Genomic DNA, 20,411 nt, shown 5'->3' with positions numbered 1-20,411 from the left:
CAGAGCGGATAGCATTAAAATAATTGAATGCCAATATTAGGCATCATGATCATGTTTCAAATTTCAAGTAGGAGTGTGCAGATTTTTCTGATTATTCCATTTATCTTAAAATCCATCTTGCTATCTTCATAATTTTAGAAACACGTATTTATTTTATAGGACAGACTCCTGATTACAGCCTGAACTTGTTCCAAGAGAGAGTTTCTTCTTTTCAATATCTGTATTTTTTTTCAAATGTATTTTAGCTTTTTTAATGGATAAAAGCATTCATACATACTGATCAGTAGTCAGGACATAACATCCATGACTTCTGGCTCAATAGCTATCCATCCATACATGTATGGTAACACCCATAAGATTAGAGTGCTGATGTCAACAGTGGAAGACTCTGTCACCATTAAATTATATACTGCTCCCCTAGTCATCCTCCTAAGGATGAAGCCTGTGGGGGAAAAAAGGTCTGAAGGACACCTGACCTCTGTCAGAGGAGTGAGGCTTTAGCAATCTCCATGCTGTAGCCAAGCATGATCTATGAACCAGCAAAACAGCTGCTCTCCTCTGCGACAATGCAGATCACAAAACACATGGTGAAGCCCATTAGAGCTGGAGATAAAGCATTCTCAGGTGAGGGGAACCAGCTGTTGCACAGTCTTCCAGAGATCAAGCTCGTCCAGAGTCTGATCGTCTTTAGGATACGCTGCCAAACCACCTCCTTCAAAAAGGCCTGTCCACCGTAAGAATGATACATTCGGCCGTCGTGTCATCAAGCCACAATGCTATTCTAGTACTATGTTATAGTTGAGCCAGGAGAATGTGCATAATACCCACCCTCCACTGTGTACCCTGACCCTCTTCACCCCACAGCCCCCAGGTTAAGGCTGCATCCAGTGGCATCACTTCCTTCAGCTGCTCATGCTTCAGTGCTCCTGATAAGAGCTGGGGCAGCAGTGCAGCCGTGCACAGAGCTGCACGATTACCAGGGCAGCCAAGGGGTTTTGGGAAAGACTTCTTTCAGGATGTGGTCCCTGTCCAGTGTGGTTTGTAATTGTTTTTAATGATAACCCACATGGGTTCCATATGTTGGGCATATACAGGGTTTTTCCCCCCCATGTCCATTAGAATTAACATTTAAACTGCCAGATTAGCTATTCAAAATCATAGTTTATTGTGCAGTGCAGTAAAAAACATGAAATGTTTTGTCAGATATTGATTCAAATTTCACCTTGGAATCCTAGTGTAACAGATGAACTATAAAGAAAAAATCTGACCAAATCACCTGAACACTGCAGGCCTCCTTGTACCTTGGGCTATATGTCCTTGGAGTGGGGCTTACAGGGCACATACGTGAGGCACTGGCCCTCCACATAGGAGTGCCTTTCACCCTTGTACAATGCCATAATACCTGAATAATCAGTCCCTTCTTTTTGTTCCACACTCCAGTGTCTGCAGCTAGATGATTGGTGACCAGTACATCCCTGGAATGATTTTAAATTGGAATTCTGGGGCTCCAGAAGTGCTTTAAATATAGCTTCAAAGAGTGTTCCTTTAGGAGAGTGGTATCTTGCTTTCCCAGTCCAACCCCAACTACTCTTTAAATGCCTTTGAAAATGTACAGAAGAGCAGGCAACATCTACTTTCTCCTCTCTCTCTCTCTCTCTCTCTTTCTGTTTTGTTGAATGTAATATTTATCTTGATGTATTGTTGCTCATAAATATGTAACCTTCACGTAATTCACTTGAAAATTTTCTGCTAGAATTGTTTCCCGCCCCCCAGCAGCAGCAGAGAACAGTCTGTCCTTGCGAAGGGACAAACATGGAATGCTCCCAACTCGATTAATGATTTAGATCAGAATGAAGAATTCCCCTAGATTTCATTTACAATGCCATACACAGGGCTTTGCTCCCCGATCTTCCTCCAGTGCCACAGGCACATGCTGATTGGTGAATGGAATATTGGGGGCTTGGCAGTGGGTAGCCAGATGTGAAGTTGCAAGGGTGAAAGGATCTGAGGAGTTCTCCCACTCATGCAGGCACCGTGGCAGTCCCTAAACAGACCAGCGATGTGGAGTCAGATTGGCTCCAGCTTCTTGTGACAGCAGGTGAGAGTGAACCAAAGAAGGAAGACCTTGCCAGAAATCATGACCCATGTGGCGGCAGGAGCCCGGCCTATTGCCCATGATTGGTCAGCCACCAGACTAGTGAGTCGTCTTTGAGCCCCTGATCTTGGCAAGAGGGACTGGCCCAAAACTTCCTTCCTGCTCAGGCTTTGTCAGCTTCCCCAATGGGCAGAATACATGTCACCAACAGCACCTGCGGCTCCCTTCCCCAGCACTCTAGTTGCATCGCTTTGGGAAAGCACCTTCTCCCCTCACCCAGTGGAAGGTGAAGCATTTGGCATATGCAAAAACGCAGTGCCACTGGTAGGCTTCAGCCAGGTTAGGACCTGCCTGGCAGGTAAAAGCCACGCCGGAGTGTCTGTCCAGGGTGCAGGGCACAATAGTGTATGTATTTATTGATTGATTGATTTTATTACTACAATGTCATCCTGGGCAGGAGATGACCAAGTTCCTTGTGCCGTGAGCAGAGAGATGCCTGCCAGTTTACAGGTAAGCAGTTGCACCAGTACTTAGCTCTCCGTACAGCTGCCATCTCTCTGCCAGTGCCGTTTCGCTTTGCACGTAACTGAAAGGTAACCTAACTCCTGGAAGTGACACCATCTGGCTGTGATGCCACAGTGTCACTGGAAAAAACAAACAGATTCACTGGTGCAGTGTAGAGATGGGCCTTCTAGGGAGCAATTCAGCTACCTAAAAGATGCTGCCTGCACAGCATGACTAGCCACTGTTTCCCCACCGACACTCTACTAAAATTGCTACTTGGTATATTCAAAACTAATGATTTGAGGAAAAGCTAATTTAACTGCTAATTTAATTTTACCCAAAGAAGCAGGATTTACTTTACTATTTTCAGAAACATCATGGAAATCTGCATACTATTGTGATTAAACAAGCATTTATAGACCCTCTTTCTATAATAGATTGCTAAAATTGAGCTAATTTAGGTTTCAAATGTTCAAACCTGCTAAGAAGACCTATGTTCTGGCATTTATTAACTTAACGTCTTTTAGAGGGCTTGGGCAGCCAAAGCTGTAGATAAAATGTGGAAATATAGCGGCTGTACCTTCTATCATTAGCATTCAGGAAGGGTGGACCAACTGCCTCAGTCTCGGGAATATTTTTATTGTAGGATCCAGGCAAAGCCCTAAAGCTTGTGAACTGTGAAACAAGATTTCAATTATTAAAGAAAGAAACATCAGCCTCTACAACATTGTGCAAGTCCCCTGTGCCACCTTAAATAGCTCACTCGAGTACCTTCTGATTATTTTCTTACTGCAGGGTTAGTTCATTAGGTGATATGGATGCTTGCTGGTATAACAAAAATAACCAATGATCTGCAGCTACTTAACCAACGGCCAGTAGTGTGTGGCCTTTATTTGTGAATGATTTACACATCGCAGAAGGTCAGATTTTGCATAGCTAATTGGAAAATTACATACGGCTCTTCTCCAGCAAAACTTACATGTAGTCAATGTTTGTCAGCTCAGTGGATGATGAAATGCTTGGTTAGAATGCAGAAGGAGTTGTGCAATCCAGAGAGGAGGTGGTGAATTGTAAGAAAAGTGAACGAGACAGCACAACGATTACTAACTGGCAAATCTAATGGGGCTGTGTGTAATTCCCAAGCAGAGCTAGTCAAATGATAGTTGATGAGTAACTTATTCCATTAATTTTAAAATAAATTATACTGAATGGCTTTTGCCCCGCTTATGAAACCAGTTGGATACGTGTCCATTATGTTTGCTGAATTCTCTATTTGACAGTTTTAAAAAAATTGAAATGAAATAACCAATGAATAATCTTCTCCATGCACAAACTTCATTTCATGGAATTTTGCTGGAAATATTTTCCCTGATTTGCCTGACTTTGACCCTTTCCCAAAGTTGTGTGCAATGACAGTTTTTGTCTAGTCAACATGAGGTTTGCAAGTATTCAGGGTGGCTGCTGCCTTTGCTCAGAAGAGGGCCCCAGTTTTGCTCATTTTGATTTGAAAATTGGTCTCTTCTGCTCAAAATCTCAGTCATTTCCTCCGCAGGTGGGCCTGCTGTTGCTTGAAAATGTTGTGTACCTTTGCAAAAGTCTAAGATAAACTGGAAATATTTTCGAATTCTGTGAATTTAGAGAAGTTTTACATTTCATCATCAATATTTTGATTACTCTAAACCTGAGACTGTTTCCAGGGAATCTAAGTTAAAGGTACCCTTCGGCAACTTTTAATGATGCTACTTGTATTTGAAGAGCAGAAAAACCTTTGGTAAAATTACAAGTGACGGTAGTGGGTAGTATAACAGAAGTTATGCTGAATCAAGGTCTTCTTGAAAGGTTCATAAAAAGACGTGCACTAGTTAAAACTTTTTTTCTCTTGACACCAGAAAAGGTTGACTTCTTTTTCTGCCTCTTTTTATACTATGATTACTGTGGTCAATTTGAAAAAAATCCTACTCCCTACAGTTATTCCCATATCTCCCTGTCTCTGTTGTGCCTGGCCATGGATTTAGTACAGGATATTGATGCGTGCAGGTAAGGTTTTGGAGGATTCCCTTTCAAGATTCTAGCGCTCTGGAGCAGTGGGCAGCATTTGATATTTCTCTGAACTAGTATTTTCTTATTTTGGGATGGAAATTTTTCTTTCCTGATGTTGGCGCACACAGACATAGACACATACAGACACACCCCTGATCTGCTGCATGGGACCTACTCAGATCTTGGACCGGTGGGAGGTGACAGTGCAGTGGCTACGTGCCTGATATCTCCCCTTCCCACTGTGAGTGAAGGGTTAGGGAGCAGGCAGTCATGGCTCCCCCCTCCCCCCCACCACCACATGGAGCAGCTAGTAGAGATAATAAGGTATATTTGCTGTCCATGGGGAAAATTGGAACTGGGGAGGGGGTCCCTGCAGCATCGTGCTTTCTGGAGGCTCATCATGGTGCTCCATCCATGCAACATGCCATTCTCAGGGCTGAGTCAAACGCCTGAGTCTGGGCCTTGGGGAGCAAAGGAAAATACTTCCTGCCTGGTGTACGAATGCTGGCAAATGGGTATCATCTGTCAATAAAGTTCTTTAAAATACATTCAATGGAGGGCTGGTATAAACGCCGCTGTTATGGCCTTGTTAAAGCATAATGAAGATGAAAGATGACAAAACTAGCTACCCCCAAATCTCATTCCGGCTGTGTTGCACACCGGATCCTCAGCTCTTAAATCAAGAAGCTATTTTTCCTCTGGGGCTCATTTGTGTCCTAGATTTCTGTGTATTGCAATAGGCATTTCTTTGACCAAAAAAACCCCCCACAGCCCTGCAAAACATATTTTTTTACATTTCTTTACCAGCTATTATTATCTGCCTTCTCTAATAGATAGCTTGTCAGCATGGTGTCCAGAGAATAGGACTTGCACTTCTAATTCTCTGCGTACTGTTCAGAAAACGTCCCTTGAATATTTTAAGTGGTAAGAGTCTACATCCAGATGAGCTGATAACAGTGCAAGGCCCCTTACATAAGCCTGATGACACAGAGGTCTATGACACATCAAAACTTCCATTCTTTCTCCTTTTTCCTCCTCGTCATTTCAAATCCCAAAACGGCTGGCACTACTAGGGTTGGAATTTACTGTGCAGAGGATTAACACATTAGGAAAGTATTAGTGACTTAAGCTACCAAGACAGCTTAACATCTTTCACATTTCCAATTTTAAGAGAAAATTCAACATCCACCTGACTGGGGAGTCGTCAAAAATTAAAAATTTAGATCCCCAGTTTTTATGAGCACAGCATCAATGGTATTCCAGGACATCATGTACAGTTCACAATGCAGAATATATTACAGTGTGTCCTTCTGTCTTATGTCAAAAACAGCCTGCTTTATCTGTGGGAGCAGTGGCTTTCTGATAAGAAACCAAGGGCTGCCAGGAAACGTATCAATTCAGAAGGCATGCATTTGATTTTTTTTTATAGCCTTCAGCACTCTATGGTGTCAGCTACTATAAATTGCTAGACTACGTTGACTTACAGATTAATTATTAATTAAAAGAAGCTTATGAATTTTTCAGTTTTTTTCTCATTGTACATTACCAAGTCAAACCACCTTTTACTAGCAAAAAGATCCCTCTAAAAGCCCTACATCAAAGCTGCAAATTGTCACCCGTATTGTTATCTTGTTCAGCACAGATTTACATTGTGTTTACCTTGAAATATTTAATCAACCATTTGCTGAGTTAGATGGCACATGTCATGGTTGAGTGGTAAGCACCATAAAACTTTTTCTTTGAAGCCTTTGGGTATTGTGGTTGCATGATTTTCCACTTGTATGGTGGTGTTTCAGAGAATATTAATGTTCCAAAAAGCACAACCCAATCTGCAGTATGTAGGTTGATTATTAAATGCATACAAGCCTGTACTTAGCATCACAGCCATAGAAGCAGTACAGTTGATGAATATCTTCTTAAAATGGTTAATAGTAGTATGTTAAACTACTATGTTGATAAGACCTTTAGTTTAAATGGGTGAAATTCAGCTCTCTGCAATGAGTCAGCATAAGGCCGGTGCCTCACTGAAATAGGGCTTACTCAAGGGAACTACGTCTCAAGATGGTCATAGGCTTTATGCTGCCCCTATGCACAGGGGGTGAATTTCACCCAAAGGGACTTGGGTAAGTGCGGCTTCATTATATAATGGTGGGTGTATTATTGTTCTCGCACAACTAAAAAAATTGACCGTTTTCTTCTGTATACATCTAAATTTGACTAAATTCACAGAGATTCACTATAATCCCTTTTATTTAAAAAAAGCAAACTAAGAAAAAGAACTGGACTTGAAACCTGCCAGTTCTGCTTGTAGCTGGTGTGTGTGAGTATGTTACTCTTGCTACTAACCTTGTCTTCCTTTCACCAGCCTCCCTCTAATCTTCTATACCAGCTTGACTGGATCCAATATTTAACTAAATAACAAACTGTTCAGACCGTGGATTCTTTTTCATTCTCTTTGTACAGCACCTGGCTCAGTCAGGCCTTCATCTTCATTGGGATCTCTAGGTACTGCTGTAATAAAAAGAACAATAATAATAATAATGATGTTCCTTGCCTGCCTTTTATATCTTGTATTCCTTGATGTTAATGCTGTTGTATTTGGCAGCCTACAAGACTGCCATGCTTAGGATATATAGGGGATTGTGACAGGATATACCAGGCATTTGCTGCCCCCTACTGGAGGTCCCACTGCCTTGGCACAGCCCACCCTATGATGCTGTCCATGTGGAAAAGAGCAGTGAGTTTGGACCTTCAGGGGTTGCCTATAGAAACCTCCTAGGATTGGCTATTTGTTGGTCCTCCAGTGGCTAAAAGGGCCAGGAGCAAGAAGAAGCCAATCCTAGGACCCCAGCAGGCCAGTTAAAAAAAAAAGGCTGGCTGTTTCTTTTAAAGGCAGTTCTGGGTGAGGCTGCGACAGCAAAGGAAGGTTCTCCCTGTCTTAACCTAACAAACGTGGCCAGGTCATGGGTCAGTGATGGAGTGTTTTGTGTTATGGACTTTAGTGTTCAGGTGGCCATTTTGAGTCAAGTGTTAATTTATTTCCTGTAACGTGAAGGTGAGCTTTCTCTGCAGACCCCCAGCTCAGGCGAGTCCATGATATGGTCCTGGACATACCCATTCTTCAGAGACAGAGAGCGAATAGAACACTTTAGTTGTTGCCTCTCTTGGATTTCCCAGCGCTCTGTCTCCTGAAAGGCTATTTTTTAATGTCTGATCCTGCACCACTGAAATGCATATGAGTGTTTGCCATGGATATCAATGAGCACAGAGTCAACCCTGAGACTGTACGCTCTCCAGGTTCAAGGGCTGTTTTCATCTTTGTCTCTTGTACAGCATCACTTAGGTTGTTCTGATTAAGCAAATTACTGTTTGCAACAATCCACAAGCTGCTATGATGATTTGTAAAAAGCAGAGGTACTGCATCGCCAACGTCTTATATTCAAAAGCAGTGCAAGGCTGTTGCTTGCACTTGCTGCTGGCTTGTATGGTTGGAGACAATAGTGTAGACGGTGTTTGTCACATCTAAGCTGTATATTTTAAAAGCCAGGCTAATAATTGAAGAATATATCTGTATGTTTCATCTTTTTATTAAAAATCCTTCTAGTTCATCATGAGGATATTTCTAATTGTGTTGCTCATTATGATAATTTCAGGCCTAACTATTTAAGGATGCACAACACTTCACTTGAAGTGTGGTATTGTAGTCTTACTTTCCTAGGCCACATCTGCAGTATTGCGTGCAGTTTTGGGCCTCCCACTACAGAAAGGATGTGGACATATTGGAGAGAGCCCAGTGGAGGGCAACGAAAATGATCAGGGAGCTGGGGCACATGACTTGCAAGGAAAGGCTGAGGGAACTGGGCTTGTTTAGTCTACAGAAGAGAAGAGGGGGGAGGGATTTGATAGCAGCCTTCAACTACCTGAAGGGGGGGTTCCGAAGAGGATGGAGCTCGGCTGTTCTCAGTGGTAGCAGATGACAGAACAAGGAGCAATGGTCTCAAGTTGCAGTGGGGGAGGTCTAGGTTGGAAATTAGGAAACAGTATTTCACTAGGAGGGTGGTGAAGCACCGGAATGAGTTACCTAGGGATGTGGTGGGAATCTCCATCTGTAGAGGCTTTTAAGCCCTTGACAAAGCCCTGGCTGGGGTGATTTAGTTGGTGTTGGTCCCGCTTTGAGCAGGGGGTTGGACTAGATGACCTCCTGAAGTCTCTTGTAACCCTAATCTTCCATGATTCTGTGAACAAATAGAATGGAAGAGTCAAATCAGTTCTTACTCCTTACGTGTTATGAATCAGAGCTTGCTTATGTTATTGACAAAGTCTAATGTTAACAGCTAACAGAGTCTGTGTAGCTCTGGGATTGTCAGCTGGTTTGTATCCAGCCCCATCTTCAACCATCGCAGTTAAGGTCTGACTGCCAAATCAGCGTTACTGCTGCTGATTTTAAAAAAGCAGAAAGCGCAGTCATAGCTTGATTTTGTTTTTCAGAAATAGGTTGGGTTTGAAGAGCTTTCTTCCCTCTCTCGTTTTAAACAGTCTGAGGTGCATGTAATGAAGAGGAAATAAATATGGCACTCTGATAGCCTGTCCAGTCACTTTTTTGACTACAACTGCACTTTGATGGGTTTGTTTTTAATCTGTAACAACAAAGCCCTTGCTAGAGCATTTAAGCTGGGATCAATGGTGGCCTGTTATTTTTAATTGATGAAAACCCAGATTAACTCCAATGAAGTTCCTTCTGGTTTTCACTGATATAACTGAGATCAGAATCTTGGCTGATCACCTTAAAACATAAAGCATGGTTCAGGATGTGCACGTGTCTTAGTAGCAAACTGAACAGTATAAGACTTGAAACTGGTTTGATTCAGATTTCTTTACTGCTTCATCTTAGTGTTGCACTCCATATTGTTTAAAATAGTTCAGGTTAAATTACTAGTGGTTGTTTTCCTTCTCCTCTGACTTTTCTTCCTCCTCCTAAAGTGCAGTGTCTTTTATTCACGATGTCCCTAAAGTACAGAAGTTGAGTTTGCCACGTTCTCATGGTGTGACTCAGTGTCGTAGACTCCAACTTTGAATGCTAATTGGCAACGCTGTCATAATGAAGAGGCTCTATTAATAACCTGAAACAGTTCTTGAGTAGGGTTTATAAATTGTCGAGGGTGTATCAATTGTCCACAATCATAGGATGGATTGTTACTAAAGTCCTCCTTATGTCAGTAACCTCCTTTTAAAAAAATATTGCATCCAGTCAAAGAATATTTCATAAACAGTTTGTATATAAGCCAATCTTTTTTGCCAGATTCTTTTACTGTAAAGGAACAGTCAACATTTGGTAACTACAAATAAATGTACCCTGCTGTACATTCAAATGCAGACAACTCTGGTTCTGATACATTTTTGTTCCTAGTTTGAGTCAAATCTACATATTTTTAAACCTTTTAACAACTGTAGCACCAAGGTAAATCTCTCGTCAGCGCAAACGGAAAGAAATAATGGCATGTGTGGATAGACATAAGAAAAGACCCAATATGCAACTAGGCAGTTGTGTAATGAGCAGAGTAGAATTGGAAATTGAGCATGTCCTGTATTTCTGACATGTTGCTGAAAAAAAACTGGCATATGTGACATATCTTATGTACACTGAGATTTATAATACTTTTTCAGACTTAATTGACTGGGGCAACCTTATGATTTATATCTTTGCTTTATTCATAGCATACCCATAAAAAGTCATAATGCAGAACCAGACTAATTCAGTTTCTCTTTGACCTTGTAAATCATTTATATATTTGGCTGTCAGTTTTTGAATACAAAGTATGCATACATACTGCAGAAAATAAATTGCTGACTCTTTAGCTAAGAAATTGGGCTTTGATTGCTATTCCGGGATAGTTTCCTGTCACCAGATTGTTCAATATTGCTTGGATAACTTAGGATGCATCCGATGAAGTGAGCTGTAGCTCACGAAAGCTTACGCTCAAATAAATTGGTTAGTCTCTAAGGTGCCACAAGTCCTCCTTTTCTTTTTGCGAATACAGACTAACACGGCTGCTACTCTGAAACCTGTCATTATTTTACATTAACTGTTTAACTGTGTTTCACAAGCAAATTATATTTCAACATTCCTGATCTAGGATCAGTGCCCTCGTTAGCACTAGTCCTTACTCTACAAGGAGAAAGACTTCTACTGTATTTGGTAAACTGAGGCCATGTCTACACTATGGGTGCGACAGCAGCACATCTGTGGCGCTGTAGCTATGTTGCTGTAGCACTGTAGTGTAGATGCTTGCTACGGTGATGGAAGGGGTTTTTCTGTAGCTGTAATCCACCTCTCTGAGTGGCAGTAGCTAGGTTGACGGAAAAGTTCTTCCACTTACCTAGCCGTGTCTACACTCAGGGATAGGTTGGCATAGCTACGGTTAACTTAGCAATGTTAACCTAACGTTTCAGTGTAGACCAGGCCTAAGTTTCACTACTATTATGCTACAGACTAGTTCTGGATAAGTTTTCAAAGAATGAGTGGTAGCCATGGAGCTGCCATGTTATTGGGAGTCAAGTACTTTAAAAGCTTGCATAATGTTTTAAAATTGTAAGGATGTGTGGCTCTTCATATCGCTTTGTTCAACTGGTCATGGCAACGCTTCCTTTTAAAAAGGAATGCTTTACCCTCCAGACCAGGACTGAGAATGCTGCTGTGGATGTATCCTCATAACACAAATAATTTCCCTAGTCATATCCTTCCTTTCACAAGAGAGGTTCACACTGTTTTCTCCAGCTGCAGCGTTACTGGAAAATGCCTGCAAAATCCTGATAGTCTAGAAAGTGCTGTTGTCAGGCATTGTACTGGCTTATTAGCATATTAGAAGGACAGCTCTCCTAGAAGGCAGCATCCTTGATTTCTAAATTTAGAATGCGGGTTACTTGGGGTAATGTGATCAACCTCAATTACTGTCACTCAAATCGAACTTGGAATAACAATTCCTGTTTCAGAGTTCTAAAGGAAATGGGAACTTGGCATGGTACATTTCCCGCATTTAACGGAGCTGCTCTGAAAGAGTCTGTCCAGTCCAGTGGAGGCAAGTCCACACAATGCATTTGTTAATGGGGAAGGTATTTGGGGAACGTGGTGCAGCAGGGAGGGTTTAACAAAGTGTCACAGAGGGCCTGATCCTGAGAGGAGCTGAGCTCCCACCGCTCCTATTGGTTTCAGGATCATAGCCACATAGTGCTTTCCTATAAGAATCCAGAGCAACACTGTGTTGAGTTCTGATCTTAAAAGACTAAATTATGAAATATTTGTGGCACAGCCACAGGGAATGGAGTACAAATAATTCTGAGCCAGGGGTCATTGACAGGAATAGAAATACTCTCATTGACCTCAGTGAGCTTTGGATCAGGCCCACACTACTTAGCAGGTTTGTTGCTTGCGTTAAATCAGTGACTGAGGCCTTTCAGTTGTGTCAGAAATATATATTCCCTCAAAGCCAGCTGTAATGACTGAACTCTCTGGGAAATCAGACCTACTAAAGCACATCAGCATACATACACATGCATACATATCTGAGGGGAAAAGAAATGTTTAAGTTATGCAAGGAGACAATAGGAAGGAAACTATGGCATACCTGTCTGTTCAGTGTTTTGATGGCATATTGCAAATACATTCAAACCTAAGCGCTGCTATCTAGTCATATTGGGAATTGAAACTAGAATGGTTGCTGTAGCTGTAACTTTCCAGACTGCACTGCACCAGGCAAGTGGTTGCTCTGTGGAGCAATTTGTCTCTGGAGAAGGATAATACATAGGGAGATAGTTACAGGAACTGTAATCCAGGTTATAAAATTGCTTTGTGGGAAGCTGTGACTGACAGCACTAGTGGTACAATGTCTTAAGGTGATGTTGCTTTCCAACAGGCAGAACAGGTCATCTGACCATCATTGTTAGAAGAGCCAAATAGCAAGACAAGATAATGGCTAGGAGAAAGAAAACCCTAACTTAAATGTGGTTGACTTCAGTAAAAGTTGGAGGGGGTTGATAAGTTATTTCTTACAAGAGATAAGAAGTGGCATTGGTACTGTCACAGAACGAATATCGTGGTCCTAGGTATTAGTTTTTGTTTCCCCAGTCTCCTAAACAGATACTACTAGTAAACTGAGACAGGAGACTCCGTTTCCACTTGCATTAAGGGATATTTACAAAAGAGAGATGAACCAGAACAATATTGAAGTGTTTAATGTTGCAGAGCTGGATGACACTCCTGTATCTGGTCAAAAGAAGCGTTGCAACCAGCACTTCTACTTCCCATTGTCGATTTGAAGTTTTCAGGTTCCTGTTGTGTCTCAACTTCCCCGAAGGAGTTTAAACTGTCGTTATAGTTGGGAAAGTGTCTATAAAGTCAGCATAAAGTTGGGCATTTGACTGGTCCAAAAATACTTGGTCACTTGACCAGTCAAACCTTGGTCAAATAGTGTCGAATAATGTCGAAAATGGTCAAACCCTTTAAAGCAGTAATTTATTAGAACAGTAATAAAGAGTAAGATTCTCTGGTCTCCTGTAAGTTTAGCCTTGGATAAGTATTTGCCTAATTATTTAAAAAAAAGTGACTTAACTGAGTTGTTTGAGCTCAGAATAAGGCAAAATACAATGAAATTGAGTTCTTAAAAATGAAAGAATAATTATTACCTTTTTAGCAATGGTTGGTTAGCATTTAAATACAAACATTAAGACTGAACATTTGCAAATGAAAAAAACGAAGTTAAAATGCAATAAAACAAATATTGCAATTATAAAAAAACCCTCCTCTTTAAGTGCACTTATGGTAGGTAGGCAGCAGGCCAGCTCCTCAAGTACCTTGCTTTTCATTATCTCTTTCTTTAACAGCTTCAGTTGCTTCATCTATATCTTTATCATCATCATTTTAATGCGCTTTGTAAACTGCTATGTGCATTGGTGGCCTTGTGTACAAATAAAGACACACACCCGCATGCAGTGTTCTGTTCTAGAAGATTCCAGCGAATCAAGAGGCTCAACTTTCAGTTAGTTCATCTTTTTCCCATCAGATGGCCTGAGCACATAGTAAAGCGAGTGATCGAGACATTTAAGTAAGCTTGCTAACATTCAGAAAGGTAGGCCACTGCCTACATAAGGGCATTCTTGCTGAAATATTTGATTATATTTGACTGTGGTGAAATAGGCAGGTAGCTGACTGGCCAGTTAACTGGCTTGCCAAGCCTTAGTTGGCACCTTCTTATTCCTCTTATCAGGGATGGATTTACACTTTACGTGCCGCTAGGCACAGCATCTTCAGTGCTTCCGCCTACAGCTGACCTTCGTGTTTTCTGTTTAAAAAAAAAAAAAAAAAAAATGAAACTTTTAACCCACTTTTAACTCTTAGGCATCCGTAGAACGCTGGTGCCCCTAAGCACATGCCTACTGTACCTAACTGGAAATCCGGTCCTCCCTCCTGTATGCTCTTTTTGGGTCTGATTCTGATTTCACTTACACTTGTACCAATGCTGAAAATAATGGACTTACCCCGGAGTTACACTGATGTAAGAGAGAGTTAGCCTCTGTGTGTCATAGAAACCTGCTGGAACTGCGTGCTTAACTGTCACATGCAACTCCTAACTCCTCCTTCCTGTCAGAGCTTTCAGAGTCAGTGCAACTGCGAACAGCACACTGCAGGATTCCACGCAGCGGACTGTGAAAAGATCTCGCCCTTGAACACTTCAGCTAACTGGTGATGTAGATTGGCTGTAGTGAGGGTTATGGTCTTAAGGAAAAAGAGAGAGAGAGAGAAGACACACAATAGCATTGCAATGCAAACTAATGGCCTTAAGAATTCTCAAGGGCTGGTTAAGCGAGTGTGTGTCAAGGTGAATATTGTGTACGCTTGCATATAGCGCACAACAAATAGAAAGGCACAGCTATACTTTCACTGTTCTGATCCCTGCACGCTAGGAAGTCATTTCCTGTATGACGTGGTAGTGAAGCCCTTACCCAATCTTTATTCAGTCCAAATTGCTACGGAAGTCAGTAGATTCAAGACCTTTTAATATAATGGGCCAAATCCTCAGCTGGTGTAAACCAGCATTGCTTCAGTAACTTCAGTGGATGCACAACGGCTGAGGGGCTAGCCTAGTGTTTATGTAAATGTGGATATTACACTGAAATTTTAAATTCCCTAGGAATTACTATGCATGAATCACAAAGATATTGATATAATCCTTCAAACAATAACACATCAGAGTATCCTCTTTTATTTCTCTCTCTCTTAATCTGTTAAGACTCTTTTTGAATCTATTATCTATGCTTTTTATTGCCAGTAAAATGAAACTGGTGCCCAGTGTGGCCCTCTCAGAATAGCCTCAGCACTTGGGACCAAATCACTGGGACTTTTGCCTCATGAAAGACTTCAGGACTGAGCCTCTGCTTTTAACTGCTTAGGGAAAGAGCAGTGCTGAAAACAGTACGTTGTGTCCATGGAAATGTGTGATGGGACGTCTAACTTCAACAAATGTGTAAATAAAAATAATGGAAAAGGTAGCTACTCTTTTACCTACCCCTGCATATCTTAGCGGCTTATAACAGTACTGATGACCTTTGGGTAGAGTGCTTTCAGGCATCTGCTGACCAGCCACAGTCTAGGCGCTTGGCTTCACCTCCCGCCATTAGTCATTAGCTGCCATTAAATGCCCTCCCCATCGGTCACAGTTGGTTAATTAAAATCTCCAACAGACCAAATTGATCTGACACAAGGGACACTGCAAGGCACTTAAAGCAAAAATAAAATGCAATGGAAACTTCAAGAGCAGCCTGTCACGTCCTCTGCTGAACAAACTGGAACCCTGGTCACCACAGCTTTTCCTCGTATTTTTAGACCAAACAAGAACCTGGAGCACTCGCTGTGCATAATAGTTGCAATGGCAGTACTGATGAGAGTCCAGAGCATGAATCCCTAGCTTGTATTCCAGAACCTGAAGCTGAAAATGAACAATTGGAGGAAGAGGACAAGATGCTAAAGGAATAGGATGTTGCTATGTCCTTGAAAGTAGGGGGGGTTAGCAAATGTAGTGAAAGCCTGAAAAATAAAAGAGACGGTGAAGTGTGTTTTGGAGTTATTGTCCTCCTCAGCAAAACATCTTCCTTTCCCCTTTTATATAGGTACAGTTATCTTCTGATGATGTAGGTTGACGTGCTACATAAAGGCATGCCGCCATTATTGTCAGGAATCTGTACAGGAGGCTAGTGCATTCCAGAACTGTGCCTTTGGGTTCCCCAGGAGCCTGAATGAAGCCTAAAATGTTGACCTATAGGTAACACAACTAATGAAGAAAGCATAATGTGAAAAGGCAGGGTAGACTTTGCCCTAGAAGCAAGGAAATTTGGGCCTTAGAGCATACACTAAGTTTATCTCCAGTGAATTCCCACCATGCCTCATGTGTAAGGCTAAGATTTTGGCATGGGTATTTTTAGTAAAAGTCACTAACAGGACGTGGTCAATAAACAATAAATCACGGAAGCTGGAGCCCCACTGCTCAGGGCTGACAGCCCAAGCCCTGCCATGCGGGGCTGAAGTTGCAAAGGTCACATAAAATCACATAATCTGATCGACTCAGCCTTACTCATGTGCCTCTGTGAGACCAACTCTACGTCCCCATTTGCTCCTCTCTGCTGCCCTCTGCAGTAGTGCTATTGTAAGTGGCAATGATACTGTTTTTCCCACATCACTGAACGTAGAACTGGCCCAGCAGCCCAGAGGGCTTCATATATCTGTCCACGATGGAATTTCTACTCACAGAGGTAGCTACGTGGGCATCTAATGGAATCTGACAAAATGCATTCAACCGAGCATGTTTGTTTAAAGAATTTTTGGAAAAATGAATCAATATGCGCGTGTACCGTGCCTTGCACAAAGGGGCTGGACCTTGATTGGTGCCTGTCACAGCTAGCACAATACAAATGTTAAATAATAATGTAATGAAGTCATACACTCTGAGAAGCTGAACAAGCTTCTCCTGGGTGGTGCTGTGGTGGCCTTTTTTCATCCTAAAAATCCTCAGTTTACCTTTTTTCTGTTTTGCCACACAGCTGGATAATCCAGATGAGCAAGCAGCGCAGATCAGACGAGAGTTAGATGGACGCCTTCAAATGGCAGATCAAATTGCCAAGGTAAGAAAACTCTAACTAGTAACTGGCACATACATAGCTCTCTGGAGCCACCATGCCCCCCTCTTCTCAGGGCCTGTTCCTCAGGGATGCTGAGCCCCCACAGCTCCCAGTGAAATTAGTGGGATCAACTGGCACTCTGTGTTTCTTAGTGTCAGGCCCCAAATTCCTTTTGGGGGATGAGTGTGGGCGCTGGAGAGGTGATGTTGGAAATGGCACTCTGAGATGTTTGGGTTTCTTTCCTAGAAGCAGCTATTTTGTTAGGAGCTGGGGTTGGTTCCTTTGTTTGTTTCTTTCCCTGCCAGTAGGTAACCTTCCCTCAATGACTCCAGACTTGCTAGTGCACACAGAACCACATTTGGCCAAATATCAGCGCTGAGCGAGGGTGGATTGGCACTCTCCTGGCCTAGTGTCAGACTCCTGTCTGGGACAGTACCCTCCTCGCGTGTTACAGTTGAATTGCCTTTGATATCTATCCAGTGCAGCAGGCCTATGAGCCCTCCCTCAAAACTAACCTCGGCAACAAAGCATCTGGAACCACACCACAGCTTGCTGAAGCAAGTCATTTCTCTGTTTGGTATCAGGGTAACTCTCACACAGTTTCAGGTGACCTAAGAAGGATAATAGCTTTGGGAGCTTTGCCACTGACTTCATTGGGGCCAGGATTTCACCTCTGATTTTGCCAGATCTCCTAAGACTTATATCAAACCCCAAATGTGAACGGCATAACTTGTTTGCTCTGCAGCACCATGCTCAGTACCTCTGTGATCTAACTGAAATGTTGCAGTCAATAGTCAGGACAGGATACCCCATGAGAAGAAAAGAGAAAACAAAAAAACTAGTAGAAATCTAATCAGCAAACTAAATACACTTCAATTCAGGATGCAAATAACAAATCAGAACTCCCCACCTCCACCAGCAGCCAGTGTTGTGAAAAAGCTGGTTTTGCCCTTTCCCGCCAAATATACAGAATAAATGCAGACTGCCAAATGCAGACTGCCAGCATATCTCCAGCCCCGTCAGTGGCACTCAGGTGGGTTCCTCGTTCCTGAGGATAAACACCCATGCACGCTCCTCTTTGCAAACACAAAAAAGTCAGTCTCTTTATATATCTGGTAAAAATCTGACACTGTCAAAGCCCTCCCATATCAGTGAGCAAATAAGACTCCATACTTTCCTGACAGGGCCAGAAAATAAAATAATCCTGAATGGATTTTACAAGACAGATTTGATCAACACCCCTGCCACAAAAGGAATGGCCAATTCTGACCCCCTCTGGTTTATTCTAGAGAAGAAAAGACACACTATGAGTCCCTCCATGATAAACTGTAATTCCCTGAAGTATAAATGTGGTTATTGTACCAGAATTTTGAAGCCTTCCACAAGGAATGCAATCTTGAAGCTGCTTCTAAGTAAAGTATGTATTTGTAGTCTATTATTAATTATTTAGCAGTAGCACTTGTGGGTACATCACATCCTTACAGATTGATTTGTATTTTTCAAAGCACTGTACAAACCTTCATCACTGCATCCTTGGGAGGGTAGCTGGTATGATCCCTATATTACAGATGGAGAAAATGAGCTGTCTGAGAGCCATATGGCAAGTTAGTGGCAGATCATCAAAACTGACTCTCCTTCCCCTCTTTTAGATCAGGGTGGCCTATTATTTTAAGGAAAATATTGAACCGTCTCTTGTTTCTTTAAGAGAAACTCTACATGAAGTATTGTCAGCATCTAAGGTTTTGAGAATGTTAGCTGGTCATTTGGGTATTGATTCAAGAGGTTCTACCTATTTATTTATGTATTTAACTTTATGTTTACTACATTTTTGAATGAGGGCAGTCCTATTTATAGCTCACTGGCAGTCAGCAGAGGGTGCAACTGCACGAGTTATATTTGCAAACATAAATATACCATTTTCATTTCCCCCAAGGACAGTAGAACATAAACAAGCTGCTACCAGGCCTATGAGACTAGGCCATGTGAAAGCTCCTAAAACAAATATATTCTGAAACTTCCCTTTTGCAGGGCTCAACTTTCAAAATGCAGCTTCGGAGCATGGAGGGAAATTGTATTTGAAACCAGCATATCAATCATGATAGTATATTCAGTACGTATTATTACTTAATCCCTTTACCACGATTGCTGCTAGCCACCAATTTAGCATGTCAAAATCCTATAGCAACTGCATACTAAAATACTTGCTATTCTCACAACTCCATGGATGCTGCTTTTTGCTAGCATCCAGATGATTTTCTGGATCCTTCTCTATAGTTTCTGCACAAAGTTAGTTTCTGTGCTCACGTATCACAGCTGGTAATTCAGTTCCAGGCTAGTCTTTAATTTTATGAAAAGAAAAATCTCTAATTTATTGGTCCATGTTGCAGAATTGTATCATGCACGGTGATTGATTGTGCACTAAATCGATGCACTAAAAAGTACTTTGCAGCACCAAGGTGCCCATCACTGAGTTTCAGTTATAATGGTAGATTAACTCATCATATAAGAAATTAAAGTTAGGATATTTTCAATTAAGATGTGGTGGAAGCTGTGCGGTCTAGTAGAACCAAGTGGCGGGAGTGCCCCAGTGCTGTTGTCTTTGCTGAGCCACTTAATGGCCAGTTATGGGACCTTGAATAAGTTATTTGCCCAGGATCACTCAGTAACCTGATCCACACACTGGAACGCTCGAGCAGAGCTGCGTCTTTTCTTCTGCCCAGGACAGCTCAAATGCAGCTTTTGGTGTTCAGTGGAGTCCTGCTTTGGGCCCCACTTCAGCAAAGCACCTACGCATGTGCTTAAAATCAGCTGAACTTAAGGACTGACTTAAAGTTAAGCACCTGGTTCAAATGCTCTGCGGAATGGGGATGGATTGCTGCACCTGGGTTTTGGACCATATTTCCCGCATATTAAATGAAAGCAGGATCATGGCTGGCAGTCTCATTGCACCAAGCCAGAGGTATATATTTCAGCGCAGTTGAGAGCATCTCACATCTCGCCCTATGTGGTTCCCACTTTCCCCAGGTGGGCTTGAAAAACTGCAGGGAGGAGCCAGTCAGAGACTCGAGCCAGTAGGAGCAAATTCAGAAGTAGCCCAGGCAGGGATCTTGCAAAGCTAGTGAAGTCCAAGAATTTGAGTTTTGACTGGGCTTTCTCTGCCCTGTGCCAGTTGGCTGTTTGCTCTAATCCTCTCCTGCTGCATCCCTCATAGTCTCTCTTCACCACAGGTTCATCCCACACCTGCCCTCCTTCCTCTTCTCCTTGCTCTGTCCCCCTTCCCTTCAATGTCCCCCGCTCCCTTTTTCTTCTTTCCATTTAGCTGGTCTCCTCCTAACCAAATCCTGCTCACTCACCCCCACAAAAAAAATCCTAGAACTACCATGCCATTTGCAGCCCTCACATTGTTCACTCTGCCTGTGTTAGACCACTTCTCCCACCCTGTGTCTGGCCTATTTAGACTGTAAGCTCTTTAGGACAGGGACAGTCTATTAGTGTGTTTGTACAGGGCCATTTAGTCTGCAGAAGAGAAGAGTTAGGGGGGATTTGATAGCAGCCTTCAACTACCTGAAGGGAGGTTCCAAAGAGGATGGAGCTCGGCTGTTCTCAG

General features: G+C 42.2%; 1 protein-coding gene across 14 annotated transcripts in view; it reads left to right on the top strand.

Moving 5' to 3' along the window:
* The window catches only part of CADPS (calcium dependent secretion activator), a 374,509-nt gene that overhangs the window by 141,709 nt on the left and 212,389 nt on the right, over positions 1 to 20,411 (top strand). For all 14 annotated transcript variants that reach the window (XM_074957378.1, XM_074957382.1, XM_074957385.1 and 11 more), the window contains exon 4: positions 16,727 to 16,807. In XM_074957378.1, the coding sequence (XP_074813479.1) occupies positions 16,727 to 16,807 (81 nt within the window). The remainder of the gene's footprint in view (positions 1 to 16,726; positions 16,808 to 20,411) is intronic.

Source organism: Natator depressus, chromosome 7 (assembly GCF_965152275.1).
Source record: "Natator depressus isolate rNatDep1 chromosome 7, rNatDep2.hap1, whole genome shotgun sequence".
In the NCBI taxonomy this organism is placed as follows: domain Eukaryota; kingdom Metazoa; phylum Chordata; order Testudines; family Cheloniidae; genus Natator; species Natator depressus.
This window is presented reverse-complemented; position numbering and strand designations above follow the sequence as displayed.